This window comes from Triticum urartu, chromosome 3, assembly GCF_003073215.2.
Source record: "Triticum urartu cultivar G1812 chromosome 3, Tu2.1, whole genome shotgun sequence".
Lineage (NCBI taxonomy): Eukaryota > Viridiplantae > Streptophyta > Magnoliopsida > Poales > Poaceae > Triticum > Triticum urartu.
In genome coordinates this window covers 284,180,464-284,195,307 of record NC_053024.1, presented here as the reverse complement: position 1 = coordinate 284,195,307, position 14,844 = coordinate 284,180,464, and the positions used below count along the sequence as shown (strand labels likewise).

Here is a 14,844-nt window from a genome sequence, read left to right as displayed (position 1 = left end):
GCCCGAGCTCCCTTAGGCGCCAGCCCCTGTCCCCTTTTCCCCGGGTGCCTAGACTCCACCGTTTTGCCTGCACGCAATTAAGGCTAAAAGACCCTTGTACCCCTCTTCCTCTTATTTCGTCCCTAGACTTTAAGTACCCATCACCTAGCTTGTTCTAGAGGTTAGCAAAGTATTTGATACACTAGAGAGCTTTGCTCCTTGTATCCCCTCCTCTTGGAGAGCAAGACCCCTCATTGGGAAGAATCCTTGTGGATTATCAAGGCCTCCTCTTGGAGAAGATCAACATCAAGACGTCATCTCCTTGCAGTGGGAAGAACTTTACCCTAATGCTATTTTCCTTGAATTGTTCTTGTATACTTGTGGATCTCATGTACGCTACTCTAGTGGATGTGTGATTTGGGTTTGTTTGAGTGATTTCTCCCTTGTGTTCTTGTGTGTTCATCACTTTTTCCCCCCTCCAAGTGTGAAAAGATTCCTTCTAGGGTTTCACCCTACAACAATAGCTCGACTGCCTCAGCTTCTTCCCCATGAAGTTAACTAAGGAGCCGAGCCAACCAAAGTCCTTGTGTTGTGGCTGCTACCTCACAGGAAAACAGAGCCACCACTACTCGCTGCTTGAGCGACTCCAACTCACCAAACAACTACCAAGGAAGAACACCGTGCCACTCGTGCTCTTCCGGGTGCCAATATCACCGTCAAGGTCACTGTCGCTATAGTCAATCCTCCGCGCGTGGCGTAGACCGTAGTGGCTGGTGCCAGCAACATAGCGAAGGATGAGCTTCACTACCATCATGTGCTCCTATGCAGGTTGCTCCATGAAGTGACTCACGAATGCGATGGCAAACGCTAGGTCCGGCCGTGTGGGGAGAAGGTAGCGGAGGCTGTTAACGATCCTCATATACTCTGCGGCATCCGCCTTTTCCGTCGTGCTCTCACGCCTCAGTTTGAGTCACTCCTCCATCGGAGTGTGAGCTGGGTTGCAGCCTTCCATTCCTCCAAGCTGAAGTATGTGTGAAGCATAGTGTGCCTGACATAGGCTGATGCCATCGCCATCTTGCTAGACTTCGATTCCGAGATAGAATGACAACAGTCCAAAGTCACTCATCTGGAATTTTGCTTTCATCTCGTCATTAAAGCTCTCCACTGGTCCCTTGGATGAACCAGTCATGATCAAATCATCTAACTCCAATGAGCAGGATTTCGTCGCCAGTGATGCACCGGTTGATCACGTGCTCATGCTCGCTCGGTTTGAAGCAAATTTCATTGAGCGTGCAATCTAGTTTTGTATTCCATGCTCGTGGTGCCTACGTAAGGCCATAGAGGGCCTTACGCAGCCGCGGACTTTTCCTTCTTCTCCAGCGATGATGAAACCAGGCGGCTGCTTCATGTAGACCACCTCCTTCAATTCTCCATTAAATATGGTGGACGGGCCACCTCTTGTGGGCAGCCAAAGCAAGCAGCAGCCGAAATCAGTGCCAGCTTGCTGGACGTAACCTCGTGCGACCAACCGTGCTTTTTGCTTGATCACCTTGCCAGCTTCAATTTTTCTTCAATTTGTAGACCCATTTGCCCATGTGGTAGATCGGTGAGCTCCCATGTCATGTTTTGCTCCATCGGGTCCATTTCCTCACGCATGGCTGGTTGCCATGCCTTGTCTCTCTCAGCTTCTGCAAACAAGCACGGCTACAAGTGTAGCTCGGCGTCGAGGTTGCGCGGTGCAAGTCCTGGCAGTAGTTCTCCTCCATTCAGATTCTTGACTGTGTGATAGCGAACTGGTGTGTCCCAGTGAGCAGCATCGAGTCGATCATCATCGTTTGCTGGTGGTGTGACAAATTCTGGAGTTGCTGGAGCTAGTACGACAGGTGAAGTACTCCGTCCCATGTCCTGTTGACGCAGGCTCAGCTCCCCCTGCGCTGGACGCATAGTTGAGTGCCTTCACTCCGTGACAACAGATGTACTGGACATCGAAGTCGCTGTCCGAGTGTGCACTGCCATCGGCTGCCGAATCCCAGCCACGTTCTTCGTTGAAGATGACGGGCATGCGGATGCGCCGCGTCACAGGGTCCAGCAGCTGGTACGCCTTCACACCATCTTCATAGCCGATGAACACAACGGGGGAGCTGTGCTCGTCAAGCTTACACAGGTTCCCCTGCTCCTTGACATACGCTAAGCACCCAAAGGTGCGAAGGTAGTGGACAGCCGGATTGCGGCCGTGCCACGAGTCGTAAGGCGTCATTCCAGCAAGGGATTTGGTGGGAGCATGGTTGAGCAGGAAGACAGCAGTGCTCACAGACTCCCCCCAAAATTCAGCCAGCATGCTCCTCTGTTTCAGAGGAGCACATGCCATTGCCACCACTGTCTGGTTCCGCTGCTCGACGACACCATTCTGTTGCGGCGCTTAAGGTGCGGAGAAGTGGCGTTGGCTGCCTTCATCGGCAGAATAGGCAGCAAACTCCGTTGAGGTAAACTCGCCGCCATTGTCCGTGCGGAACAGTTTACATCCGCTCTGAGCTTCTGTCGCTACCTGAATTCTTTTGATGGATCAGGTGCACTATTCTTGGCAGCCAGGAGCATCACCCACATGCAGCGAGTGGCATCGTCCACCAGCAGCAAGAAATAGCGTCCTCCAGGTGTGGCCGGCGAAACAGGACCACAGAGGTCACCATGGACGAATTCAAGTAGTTCATGCGCATGGTACCTTGCTTGCCAAGGAAATGTGCCGCGACAATGCTTGGCGATGACACACATGTCGCAAAGCTGCTCCACATGATCCAACCATGGCAGCCCACGTATCATGCGAGGCATCCCATCTTCTCCAACGCGTCGAAATTGAGTTGTCCATATCTCTCACCAAGCGATGTCATCATGGCATGCAGAGAGACATATTGGCTGGGCCACCTAAAGATGTAGGAGGTAAAGGTAATTCCGCCCACGCCCAACCCAAACAAGGAATTGACCTTGCTGGTCCAGATTCGAAGCACACCTCTTCTGATCAGCACACATGAGTCGCTCTCATCGAGCTGAGCAATGCTGATGATCAAATTCTTCAACCGTGGGATGTGGTAGATGATGTTATGGATGCAACTTATCTCCATTGCATAGCCCATGGGCCGTATATAGATTACATAAGACTTGGAGTACAAGGAAAGGAAACATAGCCTAATAGGACTCCTAGATGTAATACTCCTTAACACCCCCCCCCCCTTTCAAATGCAAAGCGCATGCGATGACATTGCATTTGAAGAAGTGTAACACTAGAAAAACAAAAATAATAATCCAAAATCCACGTCTTGAGAGTGTCGTCGTAGCATGAAGAGTCTTCAAAACCTGTCCAGTCAAGCCAAAGGAGACAACAAGAAGATGGCGCATCGAAGAAAGACACCGCATCAGTAGACGATACAAGAGAAGTATCAAGAGAAGATGGATTGTCAAAAGATGGCATGTCAAGAGAATGAAGCATTGAGCAAAAAATCATAGCCCAAGATATAAGCATGGATTTCATACTTGGTTTGCCTAGGACTACAAATGGCAAAGACTCAATATTTGTCGTTGTGATCGCTTTTCTAAAATGGCACATTTCATTCCAAGCAACAAGGTAGATGATGCTTCACATGTTGCAAATCTCTTTTGTAGAAAAACTTTGCGTCTTCATGGAGTGTCAAAGACGATTGTCTCCCACCACGACGTCAAGTTCTTGAGCTATTTTTGGAAGACCCTATGCGCCAAGCTCAGAATCAAGCTCGTGTTCTCTTCGCCCTATAATCCTCAAACAGATGGCCAAACCAAGGTGGTCAACCGAACTCGTGTTCTCTTCGACCTGTAATCCTCAAACAGATGGCCAAACCGAGGTGGTCAACCGAACACTATCTACATATCTTCGTGTGCTCATCAAAAAGAATATCAAGGGAGGAGTGCTTGCCCTGCCGAGTTCGCCTACAACCGCGCACGACACTCAACTACAAATAGGTCTCCATTTGAAATGGTGTACGGCTTCCACCCTTTGTCCTCATTGGACATTCTCCCACTTCCACTCCAAGAGTGCACGAACATGGATGCAAGTGTCTATGCCATATGCATCAAGAAGATGCACGAAGACACAAGACTCGCTATAGAGCGTCAAGTGAACTGGCACGCCTCCAAGATCAACACCAACCAGAAGCCCATGGTATTCAACCCTGGAGATCTCATATGGCTTCACCTTTGAAAGGATTCGCTTCCCCAGCGAACGCAAGTCCAAGCTCCTACCTCGAGCGGACAGTCCATTCAAGGTGTTACAACGCATCAACAACAATGCCTACAAGATTGACATACCACTCGACAAGCATTACGCGAGCGACACGTTCAACGTCGCCGACTTGGCCCCTTACCATGGTGATAAAGGTCACGATCCAAGAGCGGATCTTTCCCATGGGAGGGAGGGGGGAGATGGTGCGGAGCACTCTACGGTCCTCCCCGTGGACACTACACCAACTCCCCAAGTACGAGGTGGACCTATGACAAGAGCTCGCGCACGCGCCATTGAACATGAGGTGAACTCGCTCGTATGTGACTTCCCTTTCCTTTCTCGTGAGACATGGCTACTACCTCAAACGGAGACATTTTGCGTGCTTAGGTACCAAGCGAACATCCATGAAGAAGCTCAGAGCGAAGGACAAGTCCTCACAGAAGTGGAGCCGCGACATTGCTACATCGGCCAGACATTCGGCCAAGGCCTGGATATCTAGCGCCCCTAGACGAGGAAGATCCCGGAGGAATCGACGGCCAACGACTCTACAGCACCCGGACATCCAGCCAAGTCCTGGACATATGTCACCCCATCCACGAGTCGGACATCCGGCAAGGTCCTGGAAATCCAGCCAAGAGACACCAGAAGCCAAACCCAGTTTGGCCGGGCATCCGAAACCCCAATCTCGGGCCAGACATCCAGCCCCGAGCCGAACATCCGTAGCCTGTCTGCGACAGCTCGGGCCAAGGGCCGTGTAACCCTTCTCTCACCCCCTTATCTAGTCCTAGACTATAAATAGACGACCCCTCTTCCTTCCTAGGGTTAGCAAAGTATATTGAACTAAATTGAGAGAGCTTTGCTCTTTATACCTCCTAGAGGATCAAGCCCTCCTAAGGGAGAAGAATCCTCAAGATGACCAAGCCCTCCTAAGGGAGAAGGATCCCCATCATGGGATCACCAAGACCTCCCATGGGAGAAGGATCTCTTGAGAACATCAAGCCCCCATCTCCATAGGCTTGGAGTACAGTGGAAGGAAACATAGCCTAATAGGACTCCTAGACCTAATACTAATACTCCTTAACAGTAGACGCCACGGAGGGCCTTGTGTTCGCTGTTCTTGCCAGCAAAGATGATGATGCCGATGACCCTGATTTCAACGACAGAAAATCGCCATTTGATTGTGTCAGTGACCATTCGATCAATTTCAACGAAGATGTCGCTGAGGCCCGTCATATAATTTGTGGCGCCGGTGTCGAGGTACCAGCCCTCTATTCGCTCATCGTCGCTTCTTGTACCGAGGTAGGCTTTCGCCTTCAGCTCATCTATGTGAAGAGGAGGGTGCTCTGGAGCTGGAGTGGTGTTGTTCTGCACCACTATGACCTGGCTGTGGCTGGAACAATGTTGTCCTTACCACCATGGCTGGGGCTGGAGTGATGCTGTCTTGGACCTTCATGGCTGGGGCTGGAGTGATGCTGTCCTGCACCTCTGTTGCTGGGGCTGGAGTGGCGCAGACCTGCACCATGAGGAGTGAAGGCTCCTCATCGTCTTCCTCTGTTTGGGCCAGGAGAGCCATGTTTCTCGTAGGCTGCCTTCGCCCCTTGGCCCAATGGCCATGACGCCCACAATTGTGGCATGTGTTATCGCGTGGGCCACCCCTGGGTGCCGCGCGATCATCACCACTTTCTCCACCCCTCGTCCGTTGTGGTCGTCTTCGTCGATGTCCACTGCCGTGCGCAGGCCAGGAGGAGCTGCTCCCTTGGCGCACCTTCATCTTCTCCAGCCACTGATAGTCGGTGAGAAGTCTGCCATGCTCACGGGGAGGCTCCTGCGACTCGAGACGGTCTACTGCCGCCTTCAGCCAACCGGTGAGCTCTTCCAACACGACACACTCAACGACAATCTCATGCCTTCCAGCATCACGGTGGCACGGTCATCTTGGTGGCGGTGAAGGGGAATGGCGCCGCGGTTGGGATGTTGAGACTGCGGACAGCGCCCTGACCTGAAGTTGACATCTCTCGGTATACTTACCTCAACCAGCTCTGATGCCAATTGTTAGTAGCAACTAGCAAGAGCACAGGTAAGTCTGATTTGGGACTCTTGTTTCTGGGCTACGATGGATGTAGCTTGGCTAGGCTTCACCCCTTATTTATAGCTGAAAGCAACTAGTACAGAACCACCTCAGTGGCTTTCTTACATCCTAAGAAATCTTGACTTGACCCACTGACTTGTATCCTAAGACAGACTTAACTCACTAGCTTACAACCTAAGGAAAAGACTTTTACTCATTGACTGGCTGCAGCAAGGATTACTCTAACAAGCATCATGGCCCATGTGCCATACACACATTTTTAAGCTATGCTTAGCCACATTTGAGGCTCCATTTTAATTGGCCACAAGTTAGCCGTGTTAGCCAAAAAGTTTGGCGTGCTTAGGCATTCAGACTGGTGGCAATTTATGTGGTGAACAAATCATCCACTACAAGTGTGGCAAGCTTTGGCAAGAAACTATATTTCTGAAGCGGGGGCTAGGAAATCATGCCCCGCTCAAATTATGTAACAAATCAATCAAACTGAGGTAGTAAGCAAACAGCACCATAAAATGGGAAAAGGTTCTTAATTGATAGAGTGGCATGGTAGCACTGCAAAGATCAAGGAGATGCCAGTTGTTTTTGTATTTATGCTTCACGAGGGTTTATCCAACGAAGTCTTTATAGAATGCATGTTTAGATATGCAACTTCGTAGAGGCTTCGAGAGCGCCCCTGTTGAGAGTCGAGCGAGAGAAGCGGGTCCCGGCCCGACCCCCAATCTTCCCCGGCGGCGATGCCGACTAGAGAAGAGAAGGGAGAGGAGCACGGAGGAACTCTGTACATATTAGGTCTAGGTTGAGTCTTGCCCCTGTGGCATATGGCGTTATGCCGAGGTGGAGCGTCCCGCCGCCGCGTTCGAGCAGTGGCTGGTGGTTAGCGGTGGCTGCAGTCCTGGCTGCACTGGTATGCCAGTTGCTGGCAAGGAGTGGGTTGCCGGCGACTCCACGAATAAGCTCGTTTGGTCCTCTGATCGGGAGGAGGTCCTCTGCTTCCAAGGTTGCCATGGTGGTGAAGGAGGAAGAGAGGGAAGATAGAGATCCAGTTTGGGTTCAAGCTCATCACCAACGGAGACCATGGATGGCCTATGGCTCACGCTGTTGCGGTCGATGCCGGCCATCGCCGTCAAATCCTCTGACCGAATGGCGGTCTTTCTTCTTCCTCTCAGCCAAGAGCCAGATGGAAGGCACTGCAGCTTCATCCTGGAGTTCATGGCATGGTGCCATGGAGGGCTCGCGGCACCAAGTGGTGCCGTCCCCGGTGAAGACGAGTCAAGTTTCAGGCTGGAGATGCGAGGGACCCGATTGCTTTCTTCATCAATTTTCTGCGGTCCTCTTTGTAATAGTCAGGGACCAGTTAGTGTTCTGCCTTTTCGTTCAGGGTCCTGTTGTAAAATCGCTGTGTACTACTACTTCTTTCTAGTCAATGCAGCTTCGGGGTCCTTCTGGACCCCTAGTTTGTTCAAAAAAAAAATGGAACTTTGTAGTACAGGAAATGCAAATGTTATGGATGTGGTGAACGCAAGTGGTGGATGGAACAACCATGGCTTGATAACCTAGGGGCTAAGGTCAACAAAAAGTTAGCTCTACACAGTCTACGGTTGCTCGAACCATAGCAAGGTATGACAGTAAAAAAGAGAATAACAGAAAAGCATATAGATTTGAGACATGTAACGAACCAATAAAAACATAGGCGTCGTTACTTGTAAATTAATATAATACTACCTCTGTATCATAATGTAAGACGTTTTTTGATACTGTGATAAAAAAAATGTCTTATATTATGATAAGGAGGGAACAGATTTCAAAAAAAAAGGCAGCCCGGTGCATATAGCTCCCGCTTGCGCGACCACTTTGGGTCTACTGTATGCAGCCTTTCCCTACATTTCTGTAAGAGGCTGTTTCCACGACTTGAACCCGTGACCTCATGGTCACAAGACAGCAGCTTTACCACTGCGCCGAGGAATCAGAGGACGGTCCAAAATAAACAATAATGTTCAGTGGGACAAGATTCTAACTTGAATAACCTGATATTTATTTATATTTTTTGTTTTCCAATATATAACCATCTTGGCTCTTAGGTGATATCAATATATGTTGAAGCATGCTTAGTGCCATGCTTGAGCATATATAAGATGCTCGTGCACATTGATATGCATATCGATACCAGCAAACTATCAATGCTCATGGGCTGATCACAACTAATACTCGAGTTCCATTATGCAGTATAACCTAATGAGTTAACATTACAATTATCCAAAGGCATATGATTCAGATGTTCCCAAGAACATAAGCCCAAAAGTGGCTATGGATAAAACCATACCTTGATATTGAACAATAATGTTCTCATTTTCTGGTTATACTTATGATAGTCTGCATGAAGAGCTTCAAACGTTGATCTTTCTAAGGAGGCTACTATTGGAACAACCTCATTAGGTGCATAAGAATTTTCATTATCCTGGAAATAGAAGATTGTCACAAGGCAAATCATCTAAGTAAGGAAGGCAAGAGAACAGAACGAATCAAAGAACCTAGAAGGCTTTGGAAACATATATATCTTTTCATAAGGCAATATATATACAAATATGCACTACTTCCTCAACAATGAAGTGTAGACTAAAGCATGCACGTATGTTTAGCATGCCAAAATGAATCAAAGCAAGACGTGTGGAACTAACAGTTCATATTTTAACACAGATTACTTTGTTTTATGCCTAGCGCATCAGGTGTCTCAATCTAGTTAACCCAAGTTTCTAATCCATGACCATGTAATTTGTGAACACCGCTGCTAAAAGGGACTAAAGGGCCTATGATCCAACAATAACCATTTAATGTAGAGGCTTGACTTACATTCAGAGTACCAACACGAAGGCTACTGAGGAGTGAGGACGTACCCGCCCCTTCGGTTTTAGTTGTATAGCTTAGCTGGACATGCTAGGTATTTATATGCAGTTACTAATATCCATAGTAAAAGAAGGAAGTCATACTGCACAGTTATTGACCAATGAAAATATAACAGAGTATAACATGACAGACTATTTACACTGCATGCTTCAGAGGCCAAGGCCTCAAACCTTGTTCAAACATGTACAATTTGTTCATCAAAGTAATTATCATGGGGGTGTAACAGGGAGAATTGAGCAAAAATGTACCCAAAGAAAGGAATTACGTTTGGAGACAAATTCAGATGGCAAGTACAACTTACATTTCTTGAATGAGGGAGTGCCAGAATAGTGTCTACAAATTTATCAAGCCACCAATCACGATACTGGTTACCAGTAATCACTTCATATCTGACAAGGATGGCAAAATACTTCAGATTATCATTCACGGGTGTATCTTCTTTTCTGAATTGCTCAGATATGCCTGTAGAAGTATCTCTTGGAACATCTTTAGGCTTCAGAGGTCTCTTCCGCAAGCCTCGTCTTGATAATTTATCAGTGTTGTCACCAGGTATATCTTCAGGATCACGATCTGGAAGCCTCCCAATACGGTCTATTGTTTTCATAATAAGGAGATCAATCTGATGCTGCTTGTCATCCTCATAGTCCTTATCCGTTATTTTATACATCTTCTCCTCTCTGTGGTCATACACCTGTTGGACAATGAATCCAGGGTGTTCCTTTTTACTTGGCACCTGCTTGTGCTCAGGAATGAAATGGACCACACACATGTGCATAACTGACTCTGCTGGCACTTCATCAATATGAAAACTATAAAATAACTCCCTTGGGTCACCACCCTCTTTCTCGGCTTCTTCTGGTCTATAAAACCACTGAGCACTTATGGATAAGCTCCCATCAATTTCAATTATACCCTGTCGCAAGACAATAATATAATTTGCTATTGAGAAATAAATACTATAGCAAGTAGGCCAAGATAACGGAATTAAGTGAAACAAATAAGGAACATTAGAACAGGAACACATTCATGCAGCTCAAAATAGATGGGAACTTTGGCTCAGCAAGTACTCAAAATAGACAATGACTCCAGCCATAGAACGTAAGATAGGCTTCACAAGAAGCTGCTTGATAAAAATCATGGCATACACTGTTGAACTATGGAAACAACTTTACAAGTAAATAGTGCAGCCAGCCAGCGAGCCAACAATATGTCTAGAAGGCTAGAGGCCAAGAACCAAGGGCCTAGACCAAAACTGAGCCTAGACGGATGGAATCAAGGTTAACCTATCACTCTATCAGCAAGGAACGATTGCTCAACTATAATTAAGAAAAATAGTTCAGCAATCTATGCAAAACTGAACAATTTTATCACACACAATTTTCTGTCATTTCATTATGCGGAAAACATCGTACATAATTTGTGTGTGTAAACTAAGCTGTGACCAGAAATATTTTATAAGACACATGCCAAAGTACTAATATCCTCAAGGGTCACAAGTCGTAACATTGGTTCCGTAATCACATACCTTGATGATGCCGACATAGGGCTTGTCGGTCTCCAGATCAGGCGAGAACATCGCCGAATCCTCCTGCACAAGCCACCACAATCACCCACCGGAAAGCATAAAAGTTGAGTGCCTCCAAAACCCTAAAACCCCTAAAGCTCAAAGGAGGAGAAAAGTAGCAGGGTGGCAGCTTACGAGCTTGTAGATGTTGCCCTCGTATTCGAAGGAGTAGTAGTGCTTCCCCTCGCCAGGAACCTCCACGGGATTGCCCAAGGGCACCGCATCCGAACCATTTCCGTCGTCCCCCTCCTCATCCGCTTCCGCCTTGTGGCCCAGCTCCCCGTCGCTGTTCTCAGCAGGGCGCGCGGGCTTGCGGGCCTGCGTCTCCTCCTCCTCGTTGCTCCTCATCTCTTGCTCTTCCTCCTCCGCGAGCTCCAGGTCCGCCTCGTCGTCATCGTCGTCGCGGTAGCGGCGCTGCTGCTTCTTGTGGCGCGAGGAGTCGGGGACTATGATTTTGGGCGCCTCGGGTGCAGCATTGTCGTCGTCGTCGTCGCTGGTGTACTGCAAAGCGAACCGGCGGCGCCTTCCCATTTCTTATGCCGACCGATTCGGGAGGTTGTGGCGGAGCAGGGTGGCAAAGGAGTGGAGTTGGATCGAGTCTTATAAAAGGAAGCAAGGAAAATAATCGCCCTTCACGATTGTACCAAAGTTTAACTTCTACTAATAGGAAATGTCTCCAAATCAAGCTAGCTGTTGCCAAACTTTGGAACCTGAAAAAATGGAGAGGAAAACAAAATCAGGTAAGGCAAGAGAAAGAAATTCACATAGGATAAAATTACCTCATTGCTCCAAACATATGCAGTACTCCTAGGAAATCTTCTTATTATTAGTTGAATTAGTATATTGATGGGATCTGTTGGTGCAACAAACCCTGAGTCTATTGTCTAAACTGTGCATAGGCACGGGAACATGATTGAGGCACCAACTCAAGTCAGAGTGCAAGGGACCAAGAGCTCCGGAGGATCAACATGCAGATCAAGAGGATCAAGATCAAGCCAGAGAAGTAAGATGCCATCAGGAGAAAAGCCTCCCTTGGCGGACAGACGAGCTCGAGGGTCGCCCCCGGAAGAAGACGTCCAGGACATCCCGGCAGGGCTTGCCGGGACTCGCGGAGGCAAAACCACCTCACCCAACCACTCCGCCACGACCCACGTCGTCAATCAGTGCGGTGTCAAGCCGCAAAGTAACTAAGTGGCAGCCATTCGCCACATGGCGGCCTCTTTCTACAGGAAATGCCTATAGATGACACCCGTCCTACGACGTGTCAAGCGAGCAGGCGTGGAGCTAGCGAGATAGCCCGGCAAGGCTTGCCGGGCACCCAATGATGTGACGTTAATCGGTGCATTTAATGCACCCTGTCAGCCTGCAGAGTTAGGTATGATAGCACTGTTTGCTATCTTATCAGTGCATAATGACCACTTTACCATTGTGGTAACCCCTTAATCTATAAAGGCCATGTTTGGTTCAGCTGTGGATTTCTAAAAGCAGCTGTGAAAAATCTGCTGTGGAAAAATAGCTGTGGAAAATTTGATGTGAAAAAGATGTTGGTCATTTGGCAAACCAGCTGATACAGTTTTTTCAGATTTTGGCCCGCAGCGGAATCAGATTTTGGAAAGCACGTCCTGGCCTGCTTCCGCTTTTGATTCAGATTTTGGCAGCGGATTTCTGAAATTGGATTCTGCTGGGTTCTCTCTTTGGTTCAGATTCTGCTGCGCGGCAGCAAAATCCGTCGATAAAAGCTGAACCAAACAGGGCCAAAATGAGGCGCATGGCAACCGTAGAAAGGGTTAGGAGGTTGGACAATAAACATGCCCATACAAGCTATTGCCATCCCTGTCGGGCAAGTGTATTGATGCGGAGCATCCCACGGTCATCTCCATGTACACCGTCATAGCAGCTCGAGTTCCAAGTAGACCTACCGGAATTAAGGTGAACCCGTTCTTCTTCAAGAATATCATGAATATCCATTGGACTTGCTTGCTACCTCACCAAAGTGCTCTATGTGTCCTTAGATACGAAGACCGACAACCATAAGCTGGTGAGGAACACCCCAAAGTAGTAGGAGAAGCACCACAAGGCCACGAGGAAGAAGGAGAAGCACAACAGGAGCTGGACAAGAAGTCCCAGGCGACCCCGTGCCCACGGGCTACACAAGGAGCTGGCGCTGGAGCACCCCGTGCGCACGGGCATGTACCGTGCCCATGGGACCCCCGTGCGCACGGGCCCATCAGGATGGACGGCTGTGAGCTGCTGTTGGGCCTCCTCTTCGTCCCCTCCATGCACCTACCTATATATTCCGTACCTAGACCATATGTTAGGGTTAGCAAAGTATATGTGAGACATTTGTGAGCTTTGCTCCTTGTATCCCCTCCTCTTGGAGATCTAGACCCCTTTTGGGAAGAATCCTTGGGATTATCAAGCCCTCCTCTTGGAGAAGATCAAGATCAAGACCTCACCTAGTGGGAAGAACTTACCTAGCGCTATTTTCCTTGAATTATTCATGTAATCTTGTGGATCTCATGTGTGCTACTCTAGTGGATGTGATATTTGGGTTTGTTTGAGTGTTTTGTGTCTTGTGCTCTTGAGTGTTCTTCCTCTTTTCCCCCTCCAAGTGTGAAAAGATCCCCTCTAGGGTTTTGCCCTACAACATCTTGGTATCATGAGCAAGGTTGATTCACATCTTGGAGTCCCATCCCCCACTTGCTAGCTTGATTTTGTTATTTTTCGTCCAAATTCGAAAATCTCCACCAAAAATAGCTCCAAAAATTTTTCTTGCAATTTGTTGGATCTTGTGAGATTTGGTTGTTTTGGTCCACGAATTTGGTGTTTGGCAAGTGGATCTACCCAGCTTCCTACTTCCCCACCTTTCCTTCCTTCGAAATTGGCCAAAAATTTGAAGATTCTCTCGGATCAGGAGCAGTTCATCCGCTCGTAGAGCACCCCGTGCACACGGGCCATCGGGACCCCGTGCACACGGGCCTCACTTACCCCGTGCGCACGGACCCTCCAGAAACTTTTGGCCATTCCTGTTTTGCATAGTTCTGATTCCAAACCACCATTCGTGTTCTTCCGCACTATTTCTCGTGGTTGTTTGAGTTTCGGGTTGCGGTTTCTCGTGTGTCCTAAGGTGTTTCGACTACTTAGGCACATTTGGACATCATCATCACCGCTTCTCGACCATCAACTCGGACTCCACACTGGTTTCGACAAATTCATCTCCATCCCAACCGTAAGCAAGGACGGTAAACTCGACGACGCTCACCTTTGCTTTTGCATTGATAACCCGAGCCTTTTGCGTCACTTACCCATCGAGACTAGCAAGTTGAGTATTGTCGGGCCACACTTTTGTGCACCATAGTGATCGTGTTATCATCGTTGTGCATTAAGTCTCTCCCGTGCATATCTTACAATACTTGTCTCATATCATCCTTGGCTCGAGCATCAAGCATAGAAAAAAAGCTTTTAAGCAAAAGAGGAGACACGTAGAGCTTGTAAGCAATAGCCTTGAGCCTTGTTGCATAGTCACATCATCTTGGTCACCACATACATAGCATAGTTGGGATTGAAGACGACACGTTTCTCTCATAGGTTGGTGCACAAGCGTATCTTGCCCATTTGAGCAATCGAGCTAGCGTCTCTCTAGTATTCGCACAACAAGAGCATTTTCCGTGGTTGCACATTTGAGCTCACCCCTTGGTTGTGCAGATCCCATCTATCTTCCGTGTGTGTGTTCCTAGTGATACCCTTGGGTTTGATCTATTTGCTTTACTTGCATCTTTGTGAACCTTCTCAACCTTATTGATATCTTGTCTAACATTTTCTTGAAAAATTTTTTACCACCCCCCCCCCTAACCAAGCTACTCCATAAGCCTTCTACATGTAGGTGTGAGAAACAAACCCGGTTCCAATTCTACTATTGTGGCATTATATTGAGTGACACTTGTTACATCCTCAATCCTTGGAAAAGGTAACTTCGGTATTGTTCTCTCATTTTCCTACTCACTCCACTTGGTTATGATGGATAGGCCAACTTCGTCGGTGAACCCGCTTTTCGAGGAGCAAGAAGGT

General features: G+C 48.1%; 1 protein-coding gene across 2 annotated transcripts in view; it reads right to left on the bottom strand.

The window, feature by feature from the left end:
- Positions 1 to 11,395, bottom strand: part of LOC125543820 — a 38,331-nt gene extending 26,936 nt beyond the window's left edge. Inside the window, exons 1-4 of one of the 2 annotated variants that reach the window (XM_048707304.1) lie at positions 10,912 to 11,395; positions 10,738 to 10,800; positions 9,514 to 10,125; positions 8,632 to 8,766 (exon numbers count right to left, since the gene is read on the bottom strand). In XM_048707304.1, the coding sequence (XP_048563261.1) occupies positions 8,632 to 8,766; positions 9,514 to 10,125; positions 10,738 to 10,800; positions 10,912 to 11,307 (1,206 nt within the window). In that variant the 5' untranslated portion in view covers positions 11,308 to 11,395. The remainder of the gene's footprint in view (positions 1 to 8,631; positions 8,767 to 9,513; positions 10,126 to 10,737; positions 10,801 to 10,911) is intronic. The other variant, XM_048707303.1, reaches the window with a different exon arrangement.
- Between the last annotated feature and the right edge of the window lie 3,449 nt (positions 11,396 to 14,844).